Source organism: Pristis pectinata, chromosome 23 (assembly GCF_009764475.1).
Source record: "Pristis pectinata isolate sPriPec2 chromosome 23, sPriPec2.1.pri, whole genome shotgun sequence".
NCBI classification, from domain to species: Eukaryota; Metazoa; Chordata; class Chondrichthyes; order Rhinopristiformes; family Pristidae; genus Pristis; species Pristis pectinata.
The window spans coordinates 33184972-33209642 of record NC_067427.1 but is presented as its reverse complement, the minus strand read 5'-3'; the positions used below and the strand labels follow the sequence as shown (position 1 = coordinate 33209642).

Sequence of the window (24671 nt, the reverse complement as noted above, 5' to 3'; positions counted from 1 at the left end):
ATGAACAGAGGGACCTTGGGGTTCAAGTCCATAGTTCCGTGAAAGTCTCAAAACAGGTCGATATAGGGTGGTGAAGAAGGTACGTGGTATGTTTGCCTTCACAGCTTGGGGCAGAGCATATGAATGTTGGGACATTAGGTTTCAACTTTACAAAACACTGGTTAGACGGATAAGGTTGTCACCAGGAAACCAGGAAACAACAGGCCGGTGAGCCTTATATCAGTAGTAGAGAAACTATTGAAAGAATTCTTAGGGATGGGATTTATGATCACTTGGAAAGACACAGACTCATCAGGGAGAGTCAGCGTGGCTTTGTGCAGGGCAAGTCACACCTCACAAGTTTAATTGAGCTTTTTGAGGAAGTAACCAAGAAAATTGATGAAGGCAAGCTATAAATGGACTTTAGCAAGGCTTTGGACAAGATCCCGCCCACACTGCAGGCTGCTCCACATGGGATCCAAGCTGATTTGGCAAACTGGATCCGAAATTTGCTTGGTGGTAGGAAATATGATAGCGCCGGTGGGTTGTTTCTCTGACTTAAGTCTGTAACCAGTGATGTACTGCAGGAACCTTGTGTGTCATATATATATAAATATATAAATATATAAATATATAAATATATAAATATATATATATATATATATATATATATATATATATATATATAAATGGCTTGGATGAGAATGTATGTGGTCTGATAAGTAAGTTTGCTGAGGACACTAAGACAGTAAGGATGGTTGCCAACAATACAGCAGGACACAGGTCAGCTGGGAAGTTGGCCAGAGCAGTGGCAGATGGAACTTAATCCATATAAAGTGAGGTTGTGCACTTTGGGTTGTCTATACAGTAAATGGTAGGGACCTGAGAAGTTTTGATGTACAGAGGCACCTTGGGGTGCAAGTTCATAGCTCCCTGAAAATGGCAACACAGGTGGATAAGGTAGTGAGGCAGGCATTCAGCTTGCATGAGTTACCGAGTGTAAGGGTAAGGACATTATGTTGAAGCTGTTGTGCTGGAACACATTGACATTGTGCAAGAAAAAGTACAGGAGAGATTCATCAGGAAATTGCCTGGAATGGAGAGCTTTAGTCATAAGGGCTCATTGGATAGGCTGGGATTGTTCTCACTGGAGCGCAGGAGGCTGAGGAGTGAGTTTATTGAGGTTTTATAAAATCATGAGGGGCACAGGTAAGGTGGATGGTCGCTGTCTCTTTCCAAGGTGAGGCGAATCTAAAACTAGAGGACATAGGTTTATGGTGACAGGGCAAATATTTAAAGGAAACTTGAGGGGCAAGTTTTTTCACACAGGGAGTGGTTGATATCTGCTGCCAGAGGAGGTGGGGGAATCAGATACGATTTACATGTTTAAGAGGTATTTACATAGACAATTAAATAAACAAGGCGGCAGTAGAGGATAAAGGGGATTTGTGTAGATCGGCATAGATATGGTGGGCTGATGGGTCTATACAACACAGTGACTCCGTGAAAGTAATAGGATTGAAGAAGAGGTTACCTGTGGGGTTGGAGGACTTGTTCTGCTCAGGTGTATGTGGCAAAACAGAAATCCACAGCTGGATGTAACTGAAAGAGGCCAGGAGAGAGGATTCTGTTTGGAAAGGGATTTGGGGCATCAGAGCATTGGGAAGGCAAGCTGGCCGGAATGATTGGCTTCCCTGGCCCAAAATAGCATGTTATTGTGTACTTAGCTGCCATTACCACTTAGTGCCCAACTGCTGTGGTCTTCTGGCCCATTTGGGTCATTTAGTTTGTCAAAGCAAGTTGTGAGAGGTCCAAATACTCAGCCTTGGGAAAACAGTTATCCTGAAATTCTTGCAAGACTCACTTATAATGAACTTGCTGTTCTGGGGATTGCAGTGTTTGATTCATTTTGATATCCACTCATAACGTTGTGAGCCAGAAACATGTGAAAGAATTACCACACTGGCATTTTTATTCCAGCTTTAATTATTGGACTTACAAATGCTTTGGTACTTATGTTTAAAATCCCTCAAAAATCAAGTGTAAGTAGAAGAGCAGTGAGTGAATTTTAATTGTGAGGGTATAAAATGAATACTTTATTATCAAAATGTGCATTATAAAATGCAGACTGCCCTTCTGCCTGAAAGCTGGAGGATAATGAAAGCTTTGTTCAAGTTCACGTTTGAGCAGGAGCTCAGCTCTTTTGGACAAATCATTGAATACCTGATAATGATCTCAATGGATGCTTCAGCATGTTTACAAGTGCAGTGCAAGGCTGTGGGTTTTCTGGAGTACTCTGCTTTTCAACACTCATAATCCCAGCATAACACGGGTTGAAGAGCTATTCTTTGGAATTCTCTCTGTGATCCACTCCACTCTACCTCAGTTCCTTTCACAGTCCCTTTAAGTATATCTGAACAGTCCATCTCCTTTATTCAACCACCTCCCCTGTCTTTGCCCTTCCTGACTCAGAATCGGTTTCCGTTGCACCCATTGGGACATTGTTTTAGCTGTATGAAAGCATACGAGAACAGAAAATCTTGGAAATACTCAGGAGTTCAGGCAGCATATGTGGATTTGATGATCCTTCAGAAGTGGGAAAGGGAGAAAATGTGTGTTGTAAGTTGTTGGGGGGAGAGACCAAAGGCAATGTCTGTGATGGGGGAGATTGAGGTTGTCGAGGTGACACATCGCTCCTGGACCTCTCTTGTTAAAAGACAAATGAGGACAGATAGAAAAGGGGGAGAAAAGGAAAAGAACATGCTGGGGCTGTGAGATGCAGAGCACAATTGTCACTGGAAATCTGAAATAAAAGAGAATGCAGGAAATACCCAGCAGATCTCTGTGGAGATAGAAAAACTGAGTTCCTATCACAGGTGAGTGGATTTGAATCAGAACTGGCAAGTTCTGACATAAACAGAAAAGGCTGGTTATCTCAAATTGTTGAATCCACAACTGTGTCCCAAGGGCTGAGACATTCCCAGATTGTTGAGGGGTGGGAACCGAACTAAGGAGACTGGGGAAGAAATGTTTGGCTCTCAGATAGAGAAAGCTTGTAGACAGTGCGAGAGGGAGGATAGGCAGATGATAGAGAAGGGACACGCTCAGACCGGTTTGAGATGTGTCTATTTTAACACAAGGAGTATTGTGAACAAAGCGGATGAGCTTAGAGCTTGGATCAGTACTTGGAGCTATGATGTGGTGGCCATTACGGAGACTTGGATGGCTCAGGGACTGGAATGGTTACTTCAAGTGCTGGGTTTTAGAGGTTTCAGAAAGGACAGGGAGGGAGGCAAAAGAGGTGGGGGAGTGGCACTGTTGATCAGAGATAGTGTCACGGCTGCAGAAAAGGTGGACGTCATGGAAGGACTGTCTGTAGAGTCTCTGTGGGTGGAGGGTAGGAACAGGAAGGGGTCAATAACTTTACTGGGTGTTTTTTATAGGCCGCCCAATAGTAATAGGGATATCGAGGAGCAGATAAGGAAACAGATCCTGGAAAGCTGTGATAATAACAAGAGTTGTTGTGATGGGAGATTTTAAATTTCCAAATATCGATTGGCATCTCCCTAGAGCAAGGGGTTTAGATGGGGTGGAGTTTGTTAGGTGTGTTCAGGAAGGCTTCTTGATATAATATGTAGATAAGCCTACAAGAGGAGAGACTGTACTTGATTTGGTATTGGGAAGTGAACCTGGTCAGGTGTCAGATCTCTCAGTGGGAGAGCATTTTGGAGATAGTGATCATAATTCTATCTCCTTTACAATAGCATTGGAGAGAGATAGGAACAGAGAAGTTAGAAAAGCGTTTAATTGGAGCAAGGGGAATTATGAGACTCTCAGGCAGGAAATTGGAAGCTTAAATTGGGAACAGACTTTCTCAGGGAAAAGTACGGAAGAAATGTGGCAAATGTTCATGGGATATTTGTGTGGAGTTCTGCATAGGTACATTCCAATGAGACAGGGAAGTTATGATAGAGTACAGGAACCGTGGTGTACAAAAGCTGTAATAAATTGAGTCAAGAAGAAAAGAAAAGCTTACAAAAGGTTCAGAGAGCTAGGTAATGTTAGAGATCTGGAAGATTATAAGGCTAACAGAAAGGAGCTTATGAAGGAAATTAGGAGAGCCAGAAGGGGCCATGAGAAGGCCTTGGCGGGCAGGATTAAGAAAAACCCCAAGGCTTTCTACAAACATGTGAAGAGCAAGAGGATAAGACATGAAAGAATAGGACCTATCAAGTGTAACAGTGTGAAAGTCTGTATGGATCTGGAAGAAATAGCAGAGGTACTTAATGAATACCTTACATCAGCATTCACTATGGAAAAAGATCTTGGTTATTGTAGTGAGGACTTGCAGCAGACTGAAAAGCTTGAGCATGTAGATATTAAGAAAGAGGAGGTGCTGGAGCTTTTGGAAAACATCAAGATGGATAAGTCACCGGGACTGGATGAGATGTAACCCAGGCTACTGAGGGAGGCGAGGGAGGAGATTGCCGAGCCTCTGGCGATGATCTTTGCATCATCAATGGGGACAGGAGAGGTTCCGGAGGATTGGAGGGTTGCGGATGTTGTTTCTTTATTCAAGAAAGGGAGTAGAGATAGCCCAGGAAATTATAGACCAGTGAGTCTTATTTCAGTGGTTGGTAAGTTGATGGAGAAGATCCTGAGAGGCAGGATTTATGAACATTAGGAGAGGTATACTATGATTAGGAATAGTCAGCATGGCTTTGTCAAGGGAAGGTGCTGCCTTACGAGCCTGATTGAATCTTTTGAGAAGGTGACTAAACACATTGATGAAGGGAGAGCAGTAGATGTAGTGTATATGGATTTCAGCAAGGCATTTGATAAGGTACCCCATGAGAGGCTTATTGAGAAGGTAAGGAGGCATGGGATCCAAGGGGACATTGCTTTGTGGATCCAGAACTGGCTTGCCCACAGTAGACAAAGAGTGGTTGTTGATGGGTCATATTCTGCATGGAGGTTGGTGACCAGTGGTGTGCCTCAGGGATCTGTTCTGGGACCCTTACTCTTCATGATTTTTATAAATGACCTGCATGAGGAAGTGGAGGGATGGGTTAGTAAGTTTACTGAGGACACAAAGGTTGGAGGTGTTGTGGATAGTGTGGAGGGCTGTCAGAGGTTACAGCAGGACCTAGATAGGATGCAAAACTGGGCTGAGAAGTGGAAGATGGAGTTCAACCCAGATAAGTGTGAAGTGGTTCATTTTGGTAGGTCAAATATGATGGCAAAATATAATATTAATGGTAAGACTCTTGGCAGTGTGGAGGATCAGAGGGATCTTGGGGTCCAAGTCCATAGGACGCTCAAAGCAGCTGCACAGGTTGACTCTGTGGTTAAGAAGGCATACGGTGTATTGTCCTTCATCAAACGTGGAAATGAATTTAGGAGCTGAGAGGTAATGTTGCAGCTATATAGGACCCTGGTCAAACCCCACTTGGAGTACTGTGCTCAGTTCTGGTCACCTCACTACAGGAAGGATGTGGAAGCCATTAGAAAGGGTGCAGAGGAGATTTACAAGGATGTTGCCTGGATTGGGGAGCATGCCTTATGAAAACAGGTTGAGGGAACTTAGCCTTTTCTCCTTGGAGCAACGGAGGATGAGAGGTGACCTGATAGAGGTGTATAAGATGATAAGAGGCATTGATTGTGTGGATAGTCAGAGACTTTTTCCCAGGGCTGAAATGGTTGCCACAAGAGGACACAGGTTTAAGGTGTTGGGGAGTAGGTAAAGAGGAGATGTCAGGGGTAAGTTTTTTACTCAGAGAGTGGTGAGTGCATGGAATGGGCTGCCGGCAACGGTGGTGGAGGTGGGTACAATCAGGTCTTTTAAGAGACTTTTGGATAGGTACATGGAGCTGGGAAAAATAGAGGGCTATGGGTAAGCCTAGTAATTTCTAAGGTAGGACATGTTCGGCACAACTTTGTGGGCTGAAGGGCCTGTATTGTGCTGTAGGTTTTCTATGTTTCTATGTTTGTCTGACATCATCACATTCCTGAAGTACTTAAACTACTTACAAGCAAATGGGCAACAATCCCATGGTAGGGAAGTCAAACTGCTCTCCTTGGCAGCAATGAGGAATGGTGACATTCCCACACACACCTCTGGCCCATTGTGATAGGGTCCAAAGTCACATGCAGCAAAGACATCCTGTCATGAGTTTTGAACACAGGGAGAAATGTCTCACAAATTTCTCTGTGGAGGAGTAAAGGAAAAGAACAACATGAGAGTGTTAGGTTAGGGGCTGAAGCAAGGAGGGAAAGAGTTTGAAGGAATTTTTTTTGGAAAGCAAGATGAAAGATGGTATGGCAGAGTGAAATATGGAGGAAGTTCAGAGCATTGGGTGGAATGGGTGAAGAATTGATTGTCTGTGGACAGCAGAACAACCCAGAGCAAAGGGAACGTATGGGCTGGTAGAATGGACAGGCATGGAAGGTAAAGTCAAGAACAGTAAAACCTGCAACGTCCTGAATACTGAGTGACCTCCTGGCATTACCTCCTGGTATCCAGGTGTACAAAATTATGAGGGGCGTAGACAGGGTAGGCAGTAGTAAAGAAATGCCTCAGCTACCTCTTGAATCACCAAGGCATAGATGGTATTTGAGGTCAGCATGGAGGATGGGCTGATAGGCCTGTTTCTGCATTATCTGACTCTATTAATATTGTTTGTAAACTGTAACTGCTGGTGTCATGGTTGGGTCCAGTGGGCAGCACTGTGGTGAGCGTGTGGAACTTGTCAGTGATCCTGTGTTTTGAATCAAGTCCCAGGCTGATGAAACTCCTGTTTTAACATTGATTGAACTCGTTCATTAAGTGCTCATGTTATAATGAATGATCACATTTGATGTTTTGCTTCAGCACTGCTCCCATGTCAAGGTTCTGAGTGTTGTGTATTTAAGGAGAGAGAAATAGGGGAAGGTTTCAGACTATGAATCAGAACTGAAGCACCAGTTCTGCCTCTCCCCGCACTCTAGCGACCTGACCTTTTCTCCTTCTGTTTCAATGTGCATTCATAAGTCAATGGCCAGAAAGAATATGATTCTTTTGCCTCACTGTATTTTAGCAGCCCTGGCAAGAGCTGTACTTTGGTTTAAATTTCAGATGTACATAAGGAATTGCTGTGTCAAACTACTGAACTTTTTATCAGCTGAAATCTGTATTAATCTCTTCTGGCTTAATCATTAAATAATTTCGAGAATGCAAATAGCTCAAGCTGATGTAAATAGCTCAAGACAGGACACACACAGCAGATTACTAAAAGGTGTTAGCGAGGCCATAAGAGAGCAAACCGGGTCCTAGGTTATTTGTAGGCAGGTAGAATAGGTGAAGTGTGGTGGTGTAGCAGATAGTGCTCCTGCTTCACAGCTCTGCTGGTCCGGCTTCCTGCACTATCTTTGTGGAATTTGTACCTTCTCCCTGTGACCACGTGGTTTTCCTCTGGGCGCTCTTGTTTCCTCCCATGTCCCAAGGATGTGAGTGATGGTTGGTTAATTGACCACTGTATTGCCTCTAATATGGAGGTGAGGGGTGGAATCTGGGGAGGGAATTGATGGGAATGTGGGGAGAATAAAATGGGATCAATGTAAGACTAGTGTAATGGATGCCTGATGTTCAGCATGGACCAGGTGTGCAGAATGGTGTGTTTTTGTTTTATATGACTCCATGAGAACTAAAACTCAGGGAAGTTACTCCAAACCTACATTGGACCTTTGTTAGACCCGGCTTACGGTTCTGATCACCGCCTTACGGAAAGGATGGAGAGGATACAGAGAAGATTCACAAGGATAATACCAGAAATGTGAGGACACGTGTACGGGAAGGGATGGGCAGACTGGGTCTCTTCTGTTGAGAAGAGAAAGCAGAAAGGTGACCTAACCAAGGTCTTTAAAATTGTAAAGGGGTTTGATAAAGTGGGTGCAGCAGCAATTCTTCTGCTTGAGGGAAAGAGCCCAGCTAGACTGTCAAACACTACGGTCACCAAGAAATCCAATGGGGAATTTAGGAAAGACTCCTTCACCCAAAGGGTTGTCAGAATGCGGAGCTCAGTACCTCAGTGCCTCTTTTCTATTCTCGTCAACCTGAAGAGATTAGTGCAGAGGCACTGAAGGAAAGGCTAGACAACTTTATGCAGGCGAAGGGAAAGGAAGGTTACCCAGAAAGAATTTATGGAAGAAAGACTGATGGAGGTGTGAGCAGATTGTAAACTGGCACGTCTGGTTAGGCTGAAGTTGGGACCCACAGTACATTTGACTGTGAAAGGGTTTCCCAGTCAGGTTCCTCAAGAGCTACCGTGCTTCTCTCTTCCCTCTCCCCACTGCCTTTCCCCCCCCCCCCCCCCACACACACACACACACACAACTCTCTTTCCAGTGCTGTGGCCTTTTACCTCAATGTCTGCAGGTCAAGTTCTGGTAAGTTCTGCCTTCACTCCCGTACCTCGGTTCAAAGCAGGTTTTGGGGTGTCCCCGGAACCTCATGGCTTGGACCTCATGAGGTGGGCAGGGGCAAGACTTGGGCTCCCAGTCGTTTTATGCTTTGGGATGGAGACACAGGAAATTCTGCAGATGCTGGGATCTGGAGCAACACACCAAAAATGCTGGGGGAACTCAGCAGGTCAGGCAGCATCCACGGAGGGAAATAAATAGTCGATGTTTCGGGCCGAGACCCTTCCTCAGGACTGGAAAGGAAGAGGGCAGAAGCCGGAATAAGAAGGTGGGGGGAGGGGGAGGAGCACACGCAGGCAGGGGATATGTGAGTTCAGGTGAAAGGGGGATGGTAGGTGGGTGGGGGAGGGGTGGAAGCTGTAATGAATCGATAATTGCACATATTCTCTATCTTGTGACAGTGCTATCCCCAACAAGAGTGGGTTTGATTGGAGAATTAACCATGGGGTGACTGCACGGCTTCAAGTGATTGATTTTCTGAGGTAACAGGTCAAAACCGCTGTGTGGATGTCTCCTGTTCTTGGGTAACAGGATTGGGGAGCTGATTGGCTGCTTCCTGTGATTCAGGATAGGTTCAAGGGTTGCATGTTCTCTTTCTATGTGAATGGACTTATGCATTTTTCTGAAAATAGCTTCACTAACAAAGCAAAAAAAAGAGACAATTTAAAATATTACCTTCATGATCCAGGAGGCAGTCCAGTTTCTGTGGCACCGACCAGCCACAGAAGTCTCCAGCTTCCCTGTGAACAGTCTGTGCTCTCTCCTCACAGCACCAGGGCCTATACTGATCTCGGGTGAGAGGCAGGCAGTTAGGATAGATGGACCTCTCTGTGGGATGCTGCTTTTACCTATGAATGGCCACCTTGGCCAGGGCCAGAGCAAGCTGATGAACAGGTCCCTCATTCTCTGTCTCAGGTACCTGGAGGAGCTTGAAAAAATAGTTGCAATCTTTCTCACTTAGATATCGAGCTCCTCCAGGATGCAGAAGTTCGAGGTGGCCTGGGAATCTGTGAAACTGTTTAAAGTGACACTGCATGGGACTGCCCTCTCCAACAGCCCCGATCTCTGCATGGAGAGACCCCCTCCCCCCTTCCCATGGACCACCCAGACATCAATGGTACGTCTGAATGGCAGATGAGGATAAGGAGGTGGTAATGTACAAGAGCAGTGCTTGCCAGAACCCTCTGTGTGGGGAGTGGAATGATGCGCAGAGGGGATTGCAGAGATACAGCACATAATGTGAAGGATTTAGGATTAATTAAGATTGATTAATTAATTAATTAAAATTAAGGAGGGTTTCAGGGAATTACTTCAGTGAGCAATTCTGACTGAGCGGCTAGAGCTGTTACTGTGTACTATCTTTGCCATCTCAGAAGCCTGGTGACATACTTGGAGCACAAAGTGACTGGCATCCCTGATGTCGTCCACCTCCCTCTGCTGACATTGCTTTTACACATTTGTATCCATACAATTTGTATGTAACAACCCTCCACTCACTCTTTCTTTTGGAAAAATACCCTGGTTTTATCAGAAGATGTTGCTGTTGTTTCTGTCGTAAGCTCTGTCTCCTTCAGAAGAGGGGCATGTCTCCCCTCTCTGTCTCATACCAAGGCTTGCAGCAATGGGAGATCTTGGAGCCTGCTCTCTCCTCGTTGTATCACTATTCCCACCACATATTTCACTTCTTCGCCAGTGTGTTTTGTTCATAATTCTTGTCTACCTTGTCCAGTGCAGCGGTTAGCGTAACGCTTTACAGCGCTGGCGACCCGGGTTCAATTCCGGCCGCTGTCTGTAAGGAGTTTGGACCTTCTCCCTGTGTCTGCGTGGGTTTCCTCTGGGTGCTCCGGTTCCTCCCACATTCCAAAGATGCATGGGTTAGGAAGTTGTGGGCATGCTATGTTGGTGCCAGAAGTGTGGCGACACTTGCAGGCTGGCCTCCAGAACACTCTATGCAAAAAGATGCATTTCACTGTGTGTTTCGATGTACATGTGACTAATAAAGATATCTTATCTTGTCCTGCATTGAATGGTGCTTAACTTCTGGACTTTATTTGTCAGAGGTAACAAAGGAAAGGACCTCAACACCATCAAGTCACTGCGTGTTCTCCGTGTCCTGCGGCCACTGAAGACCATCAAACGTCTGCCCAAGTTAAAGGTAGTGATGTTTGAATTGTTGTGCTTTTGCAATGAAATCTTTCTGGAAAACCTGCTGGTAAAATCAAGAATCCAAAAGTGTCATTTTGACATAGTTACCCACAAAGTTATCTACTTGTTTGTGGCCACTGTCTTCACTGCATTATCCACAAATAGTGTTCATTCAACAAAGACGCAGAATTGGTTTTCTTTCAAACTCAGGCGACATTTTCTACCCAATTAGGCACCTCCTTTAGGGCATAAAGATGGCTTAGGTAGCAGAGTACAGACCCCCAACACAGAATGCTGGAGGAACTCAACAGCTCAGGCACCATCCATGGAGGAGAATAAACAGGTCCCGAAACGTCAACTATTTATTTCCCTCCATAGATGCTGCCTGACCTGCTGAGTTCCTCCAGCATTTTGTGTGTGTTGCTCCAGATTTCCAGCATCTGCAGAATCTCTTGTGTCTCCAGGGTACAGAACCCATTCTGTTTGACCCTGAGCTACATAATTCACACTTACTGAAAATGTGCCCCGCAGGTATAAACCTTCCTCAAAAAAATCTGTTAGCCTGGTGTTCAGAACTTCCAGCTAAATGGTCTTTAAATGAGATAGTCGGCTTTGAATTGAGCACAGGCGATGCGGGACCATCTTGAAAGGGTCCTCCTCATGCCACAATTGGTACAAAATAAAGTTTTGTCAAGTTCCTAACAGACAGAACATTTCTGAGGTTTAATTTAGGCATTTAATGTTGGAATAGAGTTTTTAATGCTGTCACAATGATGTTCCCTAACATAAAGATGTAAATCTCCTTTTATCCATGGGTCAGAGAGCATTGTCTGTAAAACTCAGGCCCACAATCTCAACAATGATCACAACAGGTATCAACTTCCCTTTAAAGAAAAATCTGAGTTATGAGCTGTTCAGAAATCCTTTAAGTGTGTCTGGAACTTGGCAATGTCTTTGCAAGTTTAGCCTTGTTTGTCATTTTTTGTTAGTATCTGACTCAACATGTGTTTCCTTTAGGCTGTCTTTGACTGTGTGGTGAACTCCCTGAAGAATGTTCTGAACATACTCATCGTTTACATGCTCTTCATGTTCATCTTTGCTGTCATTGCTGTGCAGCTCTTCAAGGGTAAATTCTTCTACTGCACTGATGAGTCAAAGGATTTGGAAAAGGACTGCAGGTAAAACCCGACAAATGGACGTGACTAACTGGAATGTAGTGTGAAGCTGAAGACGTAATTTTACTCAAACTTCTTCCCCAGATGGTAGCACACAGCACCAGAAACTGTTAATTCAGTTGACTTAATTGGACTGAATGTCATAGAGTTGTACAGCATAGAAACAGGCCCTTCGGCCCATTGTATCATGCCTATCTATGGTAATCCCACTTGCCTGCATCAATTCCACTGCTCTTCTCATTCAAGTACCTGCCCAGGTGCCTCTTAAATATTGTTACTGTTCCTGCCTCCACCACCTCCTCTGGCAGCTCATTCCAGATACCAACCACTCTTTGTGTGAAAAATTTACCCCTCAGATCCCCTTTAAACCTCCTCCCACATCACCTTAAACCAATGCCCTCTTGTTTTAGGCACCCCTGCCATGGGAAGCAGACTCTGGCTATCTACCCTATCTATTCCTCTCATAAGTTTATAAATCTCCATGAAGTCACCCCTCAGCCTCCTTCGCTCCAGGATGAACAGTCCCGGTCTGTCCGGTCTGCCCTGATAACTCCAGCCCTCCCATCCAGGTAACATCTGTGTGAATCTTCTTTGCACCCTCTGTAGCTTCGTCATGTCAGAGCACAATGCAACACTTTGTCACTATTAGACACTGCGCAAATGACCGTGGGTGAATTTCTGGGGAAATACCTTTCAGTTTGATTTTGAAATAAGTAATTGTAAAGAATATTTTGATTTTATCTGGAAAAGTTTAATGTATCATGGTATGAGCTACCAAGTTCTCCTTGTAAGCGTACCATCCTGATGCTCCACAGGCGAGGCTGGTGTATTCACCCCGAGTCCTCACCTCAGGCCTTCCGCATTGACTTTGTGTGAGTGCCAAAGCTTCAATATATCACCTGGAGTCCACCCACCGACACCAGGCAAAGGTCGCAAGTGATCCACTGACACCAGGCAAAGGTCGCAAGTGATCCACTGACACCAGGCAAAGGTCGCAAGTGATGCACTGACACCCACTGCCACATTCCTTTTTGATCTTCCGCTCTCTGATCCCAAATGATACGGGCCATTTCCTACAGCCCTGCATTTTACAACATTTACTTGTTCCTCTAATTGTGTTCACTCCCTCTAGCTTCCCTCTGTGGCAGCTTCCCACCCTCGACAACAATGGTTGGTCAGGCCCAGAGAGAACCTGCGTTAACTGTTGGTTATCTTTATTGGTTCAGTCACAACAGACATGCAATTCATCCAGTTTGGATAGAAGTAAGCATGCAGTTCACACCAGACTAACTGTCCATACACACACCCACAAGGTTTCCCTGACACTCCCTGAAAAGTCATTCAGAATAGAAGGTAGGATAATATAATTATATAATATAATATAATAATATAAATAGAATATAGAGTAGGGGATTACGCTGGCCAGGAGTTCCTCTTGATCCCAACGTGATCACGACATTCCCGACGTGGGTCATCCACTTCCGTGATGGTTGGTCTCTGGAGTTTTCGCTGCATTCTTATCCTCTTATCAGTTCTGCACTGTTGTGTTTTGATTTTGTTGGTTCTGTCTTGTCGGGCTAGCCTGTGTCCCCTCTCCACCAGATCTGGCCCACGGTTACAGGCAGCATTACCTCCCTGCTCTCCTCCCAAATAAGAACTTGTGCCCCCTGTCTCTTCCAATATTTTTCCCAAAGTCAGGTTGATTCAAACCATTTTCAGCTCCTGTCAGTCGCTGGGCTCAGGTTACCTCCATTCACAGACTGCTCTTCTCATAAATCTATAGATTTTCTGGCCAACATCTCATTAACCTATCAGTCAAATGACTTATCACCTCGGCAACCCTGGCCTCACCCCAGCAGACATGTTCCCTTTGTCCGATTCATTTCTCCTCCACTCTCTGCTGTTTAAAGCTGACTTGCTGTTTCTCTCTTTCCTAGTTCTGATGAAGGATCTTCGACCTGAAACATTGACTGTGTTTCTCTTTCCACAGATGCTGCCTGACCTGCTGAGTGTTTCCAGCACTTTTCTCAACTCATTTCTTTTTTGATTTAAGATTTCCAGCATATTTAGTCTTTTGATTTTCAAATGGCAGGAGCACTTCCAGGGCCGTACCGTGGGGGTCTCATGGTTGGACAGGGGGAGATGAAAGATCCCATTGTTTGGAGATATCAGCAGCCCAGATCCCCCCACCACCCACTCCCTAGGGCAGCAGTCCTGCTCCTTCTGGTCCCACTAGGAATGCCAAAGGAAAAGTTTGAGAAAGGAAAAAGTTTGCAGCTCTATGAGGAGAAGGGTGAAGGTGGAACTGGATGGATTGCCTTTCAATTGAACCAGTATGGATTCAATGGACTGAATAACTCTCTTCCCTGCTGTAACCACTCTGTGAACCTGTTATATACCTTTCAACCTCTTCTACCTTTGAATAGTCCTCGATTGTGTCTGAACTGGACTGCCCAATGTGTGTGCTGATAAGAACCCTACTGGGTTTGATTGGCTGCTCTTTCCACCTGCACAGTAAATCAGATTAAAACTGGAGCCTTCTCAGAAGGTAACTAACTACATTGATTTTGACCGTTTTCGCCAGGTGGATAGGATCACAATCATTCCAATTATGATGAAAATCCAGCAGTTTTCTCCATGAACCAACCATCTGCTTCTTCAGACAATTCCTCCCCATACCCCTGCTCACCCTCCTCCCCAACAGTTACGTCAATGCTCTACAAACCCAGCCCCAGTGATTTGACATCTTATTCCTGGCACCTATTGATTTATAGCCACACCATTAGCTGATCTGTGTAATCTGTACACTGATTATCATTGATCAACATCCCAACCATTCCATGTGAAATTCTTAAGAAGACCACATCATGGGTTTTGGGGAAATACTTCACCGATTACTGGATTCACATTGCATTATGACCAGGTGCAAAATTCAGTAAGATATTAAATGTATTTGATATCCCATGTAAAAGTTCTAGATTAATGGAATCAATTTGTCCCAAGTAGACCTTCATCTGAGAGCCAGACTCAAAGCCACATATTAATAGGAGCCAATGCAGCCTGGTGTTGAATTCCAAAGTATCCGATTCCACATGTTCTCCATCAGCTTTCTCTTGGGTCACAAAGAATTAGGAAGTGGAAGCATTCATATTCTGCTGTTACTTTGCAGGGGTCAGTATCTAGTGTATGACAATGATGAAATTGAGGCAGAGCCCAGGGAATGGAAGAAATATGATTTCCACTACGATAATGTGCTGTGGGCCTTACTGACGTTATTCACAGTGTCGACTGGTGAAGGATGGCCAACGTAAGTATCCAGTGTTACACTCAGTTGCATTTGTGCAATGATTATTGGGGATTATTTAGGGCAAAGTTCTGGGCACCAGCACTAAGCCACATCTTTGTCCAGTTGTGAACCAAATGCATCGGGCCACGGATAGCCGATGACCTGAGCTGAATTTCTTCCCATGTGTCTTAAAAGTGTAACTTAAATTGTGTAAATTGTGTACACAAGGCTGTACATGTTTTAGTGAGAGACTACAGAAGATTAATTGGCAATGGAAGCTCCACAGTAACATAGCAGAAAGATTAGATATGGGCAGTCTGATCTATACTTATGGTCACCAAGCAGCTTTATATCGACCTTACATTTTGACATCATGAACACTTTGCTGCCTCTGCCTTCACGCTGGCCTCAACACTTTAAAGTTATTCATTGTCAGCAAAATGTTTCCAGGAAATATGAACAGATGATATATACTTATGTACGGGTCACAAAAAGTGAGCAGGCTGCTTCAGTAAGTAGTCAAGAAAGCAAACGGCATTTTGGCCTTTATTGCAAAGAGTTGGAGTTTAGAAATAGGGAAGTTTTGTTACAATTGGACAGGGTGTTGGTGAGGCCACACCTGGTGTACTGAGCACAGTTTGGTCCCCTTGCCTAAGAACAGATACAGTAGCATCGGAGGCAGTCCAAAGGAGGTTCTCCAGGGTAATTCCTGGGATGTGGGGGTTGTCCTATCAAGAGAGACTAAATAGTTTGGGTCTGTATTTTTTGGAGTTTAGTTTTGGTGACTTTATTAAAACATACAAGATCCAACGAGGCATATTGAGAAGGTTACACCAGTGGGAGACTCTCAGATGAGGAGCCATAGTTACAAGACATAGTCATGGTCATTTAAAACCAAAGTGTGTGAAACTTTCTTCCTGTAGAGGGTGGTGAATCTCGGACGTTTTCTGTGGAGGCTAGATCATTAGAAGTATTTAAAGTGGAGGTAGATAAATGTTTCAAAGCATGTTGTGTTGAGGGCTGTGGTGAACCGGCACAGAGAACAAGAGGGCTGGAGACGATAAGCCGCGGTCTTATTGAGTGTCGGGACAGGTTTGAGGGGCCAGGTGACCTCCTCCTGCTCCTATTTTCTTGTGTTCTTGCGTTATATAAAAGCACTTTTTTTTTCAACTGTCTTCATACCAAATGGAACGTACAGCCAATGCATTGTGTCTTATCTGTAAGGAGCTGATATTATCTAATAGAAAGCTTTGTCAATTTTGAAGCAGACCTTACCTTTTCCCTTGGCTGAATTTCTTGGTGTTTTCTCCAGAGCTGTTTGAAAGCCATTCTGCTAGTAAATGATCAATGTAACCGCAGGAAATAGCACAGGGTGGAGATGAGAAACCCCAAGGCATCAGATAAAGAGCAAGACATATATTTGTTAAAAATAGTAATGATTGCAGTGTTTATCAAAATGTTTATTTTTAAATTTTGACTCCATTCTCTTCAGCTAAGACAGAGCAGCACTTGTTTTGCTACTGTTCACAGTCATTAATGAGGCCAGGGTAGTGTGGGAGGGAGGGAATGGAGGGATTCATGATGGGATGGAGAAGCCTTGGATGTTTTTATTGCTAAGGGCTCAAAAAATCTTCAGCTGCCTCAGGCTCTGGTGTTGGACTCAAGTTTGGGAAGAATTAATGATCCTGAGCACAAGTGCTTCACTCCTATTGCTGATGGGAAGGCTGGGGAATACAGAGAGCTGAAGAATTCCCTGGGAGAGAATGGTATTGCAGCAAATCTTGATTTCAAGGGAGTGACTTTGTAGAGCAGGAGGAACACTGCGTAGGAAGAGCTTGGAAGGAGCAAAGCAGAAAGATGCAGAGGAACATTGAGCTTTGGGAATGTGATGAAATAAAGAAGAGATAACAGGAAGAATGGGGAGAGAGAAAGGTTGTGAGCAGTTGGAGGTATCACAGAGGCATCATCACCCCAGGTGCAACAACATATGGAGGGCCATCATCAGGGATGAGTTCATGAGACAGAGAGATGGACAGAATTCTTCATTGCATTCATGATATAGTAATGATCCCAAAACACAGCTTGTCATGGTGCAACTTGTGTAGGCATCTTGTATTGTGTCTTTTATGGAAATCCTGTAAAAGCAGTTTTTACAAATTCTCTGTGAAGTTACTTCAGGAACTTGAGGGAAACTCAGTGGAAAATGTATACCCTCATGTTTACTTATTTACTCACAGCTATTAGAGAAAGTTTTTTTAAGGCTATATATATATAACTTGCACAATGTACAAAAATATAATGTTAAAGCAGACAGATTCACTCTAAAACCAGGGATTTACTGTGACGTTCTCACTCGTGATACGAGAATTCAAAACATCTCCAAACAATAAGACCATGAGAACGTGGGTTTTGAGACAAGGTATAGAAGATTTTTTTTTGTGGACATTCTGAGTAAGTCAAACCATGCAGTTCTTGAGGTACAAGTCTCCTACTTAACAACTGAAGTTGAGATACTGCAACTTAACCTCATACGGCTTTTGTTCTCTCTTTCCCAGGGTTTTGAAGCACTCTGTGGATGCCACAGAAGAAGACCAGGGACCCAGCCCCAGCTACCGAATGGAAATGTCCATATTTTATGTTGTGTACTTTGTTGTGTTTCCATTTTTCTTTGTGAATATTTTCGTTGCTCTGATTATCATTACATTCCAGGAACAGGGTGATAAGGTGATGTCTGAATGCAGCCTGGAGAAAAATGAGGTAGGCATCAATGACTTACCCACTGCTGTCTGACCGGTCCATGATTCAGTGCTCTGAATTTCCACCTGAGCTACTTCTCATTCCAGCACCCTCAGATTAATGGAGCTTCATTTCTTTTCATGAAGGGCATTTGTTCATGAACGATTACATCAGCTGCATGAAAATAATTTTTGTTTGTTACCTGTTGCTTTTAACCTAAGTGTTCGAATCAATTGCTTGGACAAGTTATATTGGAATTTTTCATTTTAAAATCTCACTAAAAGAAAATCACCAAGGGGCTGTCCTGTGTAACAAGCACATGTGGGGCAGATTGTGCATGGAGAGAAAGAGCCTGCTGCGTGTAACTCTCAACGGTTGGAAGCGGAATGTGAGATGAAGGGAGACGGTGAAGGGGGAACGGCGAGCAGGGGAACGGCGAGCAGGAGAGCACAGAGTGTTTTGAAATCATTGAAAGTGAAGAGGCGCGGAGAGATTTTGCATGTAATCCCACTTTACTGCTCTCAGCCCATAATCTTGAAGGTGACACCATGTTACGTGTTCATCAGGATACTTGAATATGGTGAGTTTCCTGCCTCCATCACCCTCGCAGGCAGTGAGTTCCAGACCCCACCTCTCCTTGGGTGTGAAGCTCTTTCCTCAAATCCCTTTGAATTCTTCAACCAATTATCTTAACTCTACATCCCGAGGCGTTGGCTTCTCTGCTCAGGGAGTCGTACAGTCTCAGCTCCTCCTCCTCCAAACTATAAGACAGCATCAGTGTAGGACCAAGAGTGCACAGTGTCTCGGGAGTGAGCACAGATGCAAGATAGGACATGACTATCGGACAGAGAGGGCTGAATGTGACTGCAACAGACAGTTGAAGAGTGTAATCTAGAAAGTGCACTGTGATTAGCAAATGAGTATGAAATGGAGAGTTTCATGCAGTCATAGAGATGTACAGCACAGAGGAGGCCCTTCAGCCCACTATGCCCTCGCTGACCTGCTTACTCATCTACACGAATCCCATTTGCCTGCATAAGGTCCAAATCCTTCTATGCCGTGCCTATTTAAATGTCTCTCTGTGTTAAGTAAACTTTCCTTCAAATCCGCTTTGGAACTCCTTCCTTTCACCTTAAACCTGTGTCCTCTTGTTTTTGATATCCCTACCGTATCTCCCCTGCCTATGCCTCATAATTTTACACAGCTCCACCAGGGCACTCCTCATTCTCCATCGTTCCAAGGAAAACACGGCCAGCCTTTCCAATCTCTCCCTATAACTAAAGTCCTCCAATCCAGGTGACATCTGATGCAATCCCCTCTGCAATTTCTCCAGTACAAGTGCATCCTTCCTACTGTGTGGCGACCAGAACTGCACACAGTTCTCCAAGTGCGGCCTAACTAGTGTCTTGTAAAGTTGCAACATGCCATCCCATCTGTTATATTCCATGTCCTAACCTGCAAAGGCAAGCATGCCATGTGGCTTCTTCGTTGCTCTATTTACTCACGTTGCCATTTTCAGAGAGCTATGGATTGGGACCCCTAGGTCTCTCCGTTCACCAACATTCCTTAGCCCCCTACCATTTGCTGTATACGTCCTACACCGATTTGACTTCCCAAGATGCATCACCTCACACTTGTCGGGACTAAATTCCATCAGCCAACACTCTGCCCAACTTTCCATCTGATCTACATCCTTCTGTAGCCTTAGGCAACTTTCCTCACTATCCAGTAGTGAAACTTAAGGATTGAAACTTAACGATAGAGGGTAACTGGAGGGAAGAGGTTGAAACTAGATCTCATGAATGAAAGGAGTCAAGCAAGTTGCTAACAGCTGCCTGTGCATCTTAAGTGTGTGATTGTTGAGTAATTCAGCAACCAGCAGATGTAAATTGGCATATGTGAAACACATTGAGAAGGCACAGTTTCTGCACAAGCTTTCAATGATTTCTTATTTCACAGTCAATTAATATTGTACTCTTAAATAAAAACAGAAAATGTTGAAAGTACCCACCAGATCAGCCATCACCAGTGGCAGGATCAACGGGGTTAATGATCTAGGCCATTGGAACTCTGATATCAGTTCTTAAGTTGCATAGAAAGGGGAGAACTGAGGAAATGTCTGTGAGAGGAAGGAGATGAGGCTGAATGACCACACTCGGCAGAGAGAGGGGCTGGAGGCTTGTAAACTGCAGCTGATCTGTCTGGAGGAGGTGTAGGTAGAGGGAGGAGAATGAAAGCGCAGGGGGGAGATTGCTGGACACGGGGAGTCAAAACACTGCAGATGTTGGAAATCTGAAATAAACCAGGGAATGTTGGGAGTGCTCTTGAGATCAGGCAGCTGTGGAGAGAAGGGAAAAACAGTTATTATTGGCCAACGAAGCCCAACGTAAGGGACTAAATCTCATCTGCCAATCAGGCACATTGGAGCCTCCACAGCATTTTTGGCTTTGCAGTTTGCTCTCTGAACGTTTGCACAAGGTCCACAATTGAAAGTTATGCAATCGTTCTGTTCCTCCTCAGACGTTGCATGTTTTCATTCCTGCTGAATGGCCTTTGTCTAATTCAGACCTATTGTTGTTTCGTTTCCAGAGAGCCTGCATTGATTTCGCTATAAGTGCCAAGCCACTTACTCGATACATGCCACAGAACAAGCAAACTTTTCAGTACAAGATGTGGAGATTTGTGGTCTCCCCACCTTTTGAATATTTTATAATGGCCATGATCGCACTCAATACCATCGTGCTGATGATGAAGGTGAGGTGAATCAGCCAAACACTCCACAAATCTGGGATGGTTCTTCTTGTATTGGTTATCACAGAGAATTTGCTTCTGTAGCTTCCAGAGACAAAACCAGAGTCTTCTGCTTTAAGAGCTGTTGACGGTCTGTACGTGAACATTTTATTTGTCATTATTCACCCTCCTTTGTCAGAACTAAAGACAAGAAACGTAACTTGAGGTGGAATGAGTTGCCAGCTGTTGCGATGGTGCCGCTGACTGGCACCCCCTCCCTCCCCACCACCCCTTTATATCAGCGAGCACTAGTTCTAGATTTCTGTTGGCACGTCATTATTGTCTGAAATCGTTCTTTACTACCAGTCAGGCAGTTACATGATCTTGGGAACAATGAGGGAAATTCTAACTTTAAGCAATGGTGTGAAACAGTACAAGGCACCCAACAGACATTTCTCAAATTTCCGTTGACTTCAATAACAAAACAAAGTCAGGAGGAATGTATAAAAGGTAGCTGAATCAATATAACCATTTTAATTCTATTAGCCAAAGCCAGAATGAAATTTTTCTTCCAATCCTGTGAAGGTGCTTCCAGCCAACTGGAAATCACCTTTTTTTTAAGCTAAAAATTTGATATACACAATCACCAAACACTTGAGCACTGGCTTATCAATTCTGTCCTTAACACACATTTATATAGTTGAAATTTTAGAGCCACCCTGCGATAATAAGATTTCAGACTGATTGCAAGATGGTAATCTGATTTGGGAGTTGTCTTAAAGTGTGATAAAGAAGCTATTTGTAGCTGTCATTTGGCCTTCAAATCAAAGTAAAATAATCTGTTATATTTCATAACGTGCCTGTGTAAATTGGTTGAGAGTTTAATGTAATTTTAAGCTATTTTGTCAACTGCACGGCACGCATTGATAGATAACTTTATTCCACTGATGCATGTTCAAGTTCACGTCAAAGAACTAATGATCTGCTGACATTTATCTGTATGTTCATTGAAAGGAAATGTGCAGTTTATTGCCAGCACATTGTATGGGCAGAAAAATAAAAGCTCCTATTATTGTTCACCAGACTGCCTTGATAAAATTAAAATTAAAAGAATAAATCAGCAATCCAAACTTTCATGATGCTCTCAATGGAACAACTATTTCAAAAATGTAGATTTGGGATACCTGCTAAGTAAATAGTTGATAGCTAAGTCAATCATCAAGTAATGAATTACAGCCTATCCGATAAACAAAGCTTCGACACCCATGTCAATAATTAAGCAATCAAAAATAGATTAGAATATCTTCATGATCCAATAATAATTTTAAAGTTAGCATTTTATTATGAGATACCTAAAAAATATCATCTGTTTCTGTATATGCCACATCACGTCAGGACAAAATTGGGCATAGTGCATTTAGGGATCAAGAATATAAATGATTAATTATAGAAGGATAATAACACAAAATGAGGCATTAATCCTATCGTGTCTGCACTGGTTGAAGAAGAGCTCCCCAGCCTAATCCCACCATCCAGCACTAGGTGTGTGTGGTCTCTGCAGATCACGGCTCCTCCATTACATACCCGTGTTCTGTTTAAATGCGGTTTACTCTCTTTTCAGGCAGTGAGTTCCTTTTGCTACATTCCTCCACTCCCTGCACTGTCCTTGTTAAATCTCCTTTGCACCCTCTCCAGTGCAGCTTCTCAAGCTGGGTGTGCCAGTTTTTGTTATTTCTGGTCAGCTGACTGCTTTATAAAGTCAATAATAATGATTTCACAGGGACCATTATGATGCATAACCATGTACCAGATAGAGTGGCACATTTGTACGATCCGTATCACTAAAATATGTCCGGCAGAGTTGAAGATCATTGAACATCATAGTGGAACTTCAGAAAATAGTTTGTTATTTCATATAGTTTGTAACAACAAGTCTGTGCAGACCATGACGTACACATTTATACCAATCCCTTTGCGGTGTGATATACTTAATCTGAAACTGGGAGCTGGGAGAAGCAGCTAATAGCATGTTGGATGTATTTGTGGGTGAATTAAGCAGCAATGAATGTTTCCGGTACATATCAATGCACCGATTACAGCAATCAGCTTGCTACATGGGACAACTTACTCAAGTCCACAGGAATAAGGTGTCATTGACAAACAAATAGGTTCTGTCCTGGGCCAGTGAGTTATTTCATTCCTTGCATGCAACACTTTAAACTTGCTGATCCTGTTGTTCAAATTCTAGAAAGGATTAAGTCTGATTCATGTTCTTTTTAAACTTTTTATATAGTTCTATAATGCTCCTGATCCATACGACAGAATGCTACAATACCTGAACATATTATTCACATTTCTGTTCTCCATGGAGTGTGTGCTGAAGCTCATTGCCTTTGGTATTCTGGTATGTTACTTTGTACTGTACAATTAAACCAATTGCAAGGTGTTTTCTCATTTAAGAATAAGGGAAAATTTGCGACCATGTTGATTTGAATTAGTGCACATATCCAGTCAAGAGCTCCAGCTTCGCAAAGACATGCATCAACCTAGAGCTTGATTTGGTTTGTATCCTCACAGAGAGTCTGGAGATTTGATAGGGTGCAGAGGGGTCTACATACCGGCGCGTGGTTACAGCAAGGCACTGACAAAAAAATACCTGTGCCAAAGCCTCACTGAACTCAAAAGGTTCAGGATGGCCCATTGCTTCAGAGTGTCAGAAGATCAGAGGCCTCGGACATCACTGCACCGGTGTACATTTTCCAGTCATCCAGCATAGAAACAGGTTCCTCAGTCCAACAAGTCTGAGCAGACCATGACGTACACATTTATACCAATCCTGTTGTAGTCTCCCCAAGTTATACATACTGCCCGCAGATCCTACCTCCACATTCACCTACACACTGGGGGCAATTTTCAGTGACCAATTAACCTACTAACCAGCATGTCTTTGGGATGTGGGAGGAAACTGGAGCTTGGCCACGAGGAGAACTTGCAAACTCCACACAGACAGCGACCAAAGTCAGGATTGAACCTGGGTCACGGCAGCCATGAGGCAGCAGCACTGCCCACTGCACCGCTGCATCGCCCATTTCCCTCTGTGTTCCACAGAGCAGGCAAGGGAAGGTACACCATTCAGGACTGAGGCCAGGTGTTGGGTTAGTAAGCAGAGGCAGACAGCAGACACAAGCCCCACCTGGGCCTGTGGGTGTTAGTTGGGTAAGCTAACCGCTTGGGGCCAAGCCGGTAATCAGATGATTGGGCAATCGGGATGGGGCCCGATTGGTCACCCTTCATACGATTGGGTTGGGGAAACCAGACGTTGGAGGGTCTACGTTCCAAGGATAGGCTGGGGAGATGGTGGGGTTGGGTGATCATGACCAGGACGAGTGGAGATCAGGGCTTCCATCAAGGATTCCGATGAGTTGGGAATCTTGGAGAATTAGGTCTTTGACTGATCGGGGCCTTGTTGGGTTGCTGACGGGGCTATTGGGATGCGAGAGCATTGGGGCCTCATGGTTATAGGCCTTGGGAACATTGGAACATCAGTGGGTTGTGCCACGCAGGTACTGGGCCTGGAAGGTTCATGTCCTTGGCAGGATTGTGGCCAGCTGAGGATCAGTGCCACCACACCCAGAGGGTCAAAGGATTACATGACTGGGGGTGTTGGAGGGTGAGGGAATGAGGAATTGGGGGCTTGGATACAGGCCTTGACCAATTAAGGGTAAGATCAGTGGATGTCTGACATCAGAACCCATTGGTGGATGGCGTTGGGCCCAAAAGATAGTGTGAACCAGCACCATAGTGCCCTGTGGAAGCAGGGTTATCTTAGCAGTAACCAGTGATGACCACTGCTAACACCACATGGATTAAGTTTCCCCAGGGTGATGTCACTCAGCGCATCTGACGCTTAAATCACTTCAGACGCACAAAAATACAACTCAGGTTGGGAACTCTCAGTTGAAGGTTTATAGAACATAGAACACTACAGCACAGTACAGGCCTTTCGGCCCACAATGTTGTGCCAACATTTTATCCTGCTCTATGATCTAGCTAACCCTTCCGTCCCACAAAGCCCCCCATTTTTCTATCATTCGTGTGTCTATCTAAGGGTTTATTAAATGTCCCTAATGTATCTGCCCCCACAACTTCTGCAGGCAGTGCAT

At 44.2% G+C, this 24671-nt stretch overlaps 1 protein-coding gene across 1 annotated transcript in view; it reads left to right on the top strand.

Annotated features, from left to right (window-relative positions):
- Nucleotides 1–24671, top strand: part of cacna1ba (calcium channel, voltage-dependent, N type, alpha 1B subunit, a) — a 645315-nt gene that overhangs the window by 534601 nt on the left and 86043 nt on the right. The window contains 6 exon segments of the mRNA XM_052037346.1: nucleotides 10495–10591; nucleotides 11599–11759; nucleotides 14926–15063; nucleotides 17598–17799; nucleotides 20368–20532; nucleotides 22802–22912. Of these exon segments, the coding sequence (XP_051893306.1) occupies nucleotides 10495–10591; nucleotides 11599–11759; nucleotides 14926–15063; nucleotides 17598–17799; nucleotides 20368–20532; nucleotides 22802–22912 (874 nt within the window).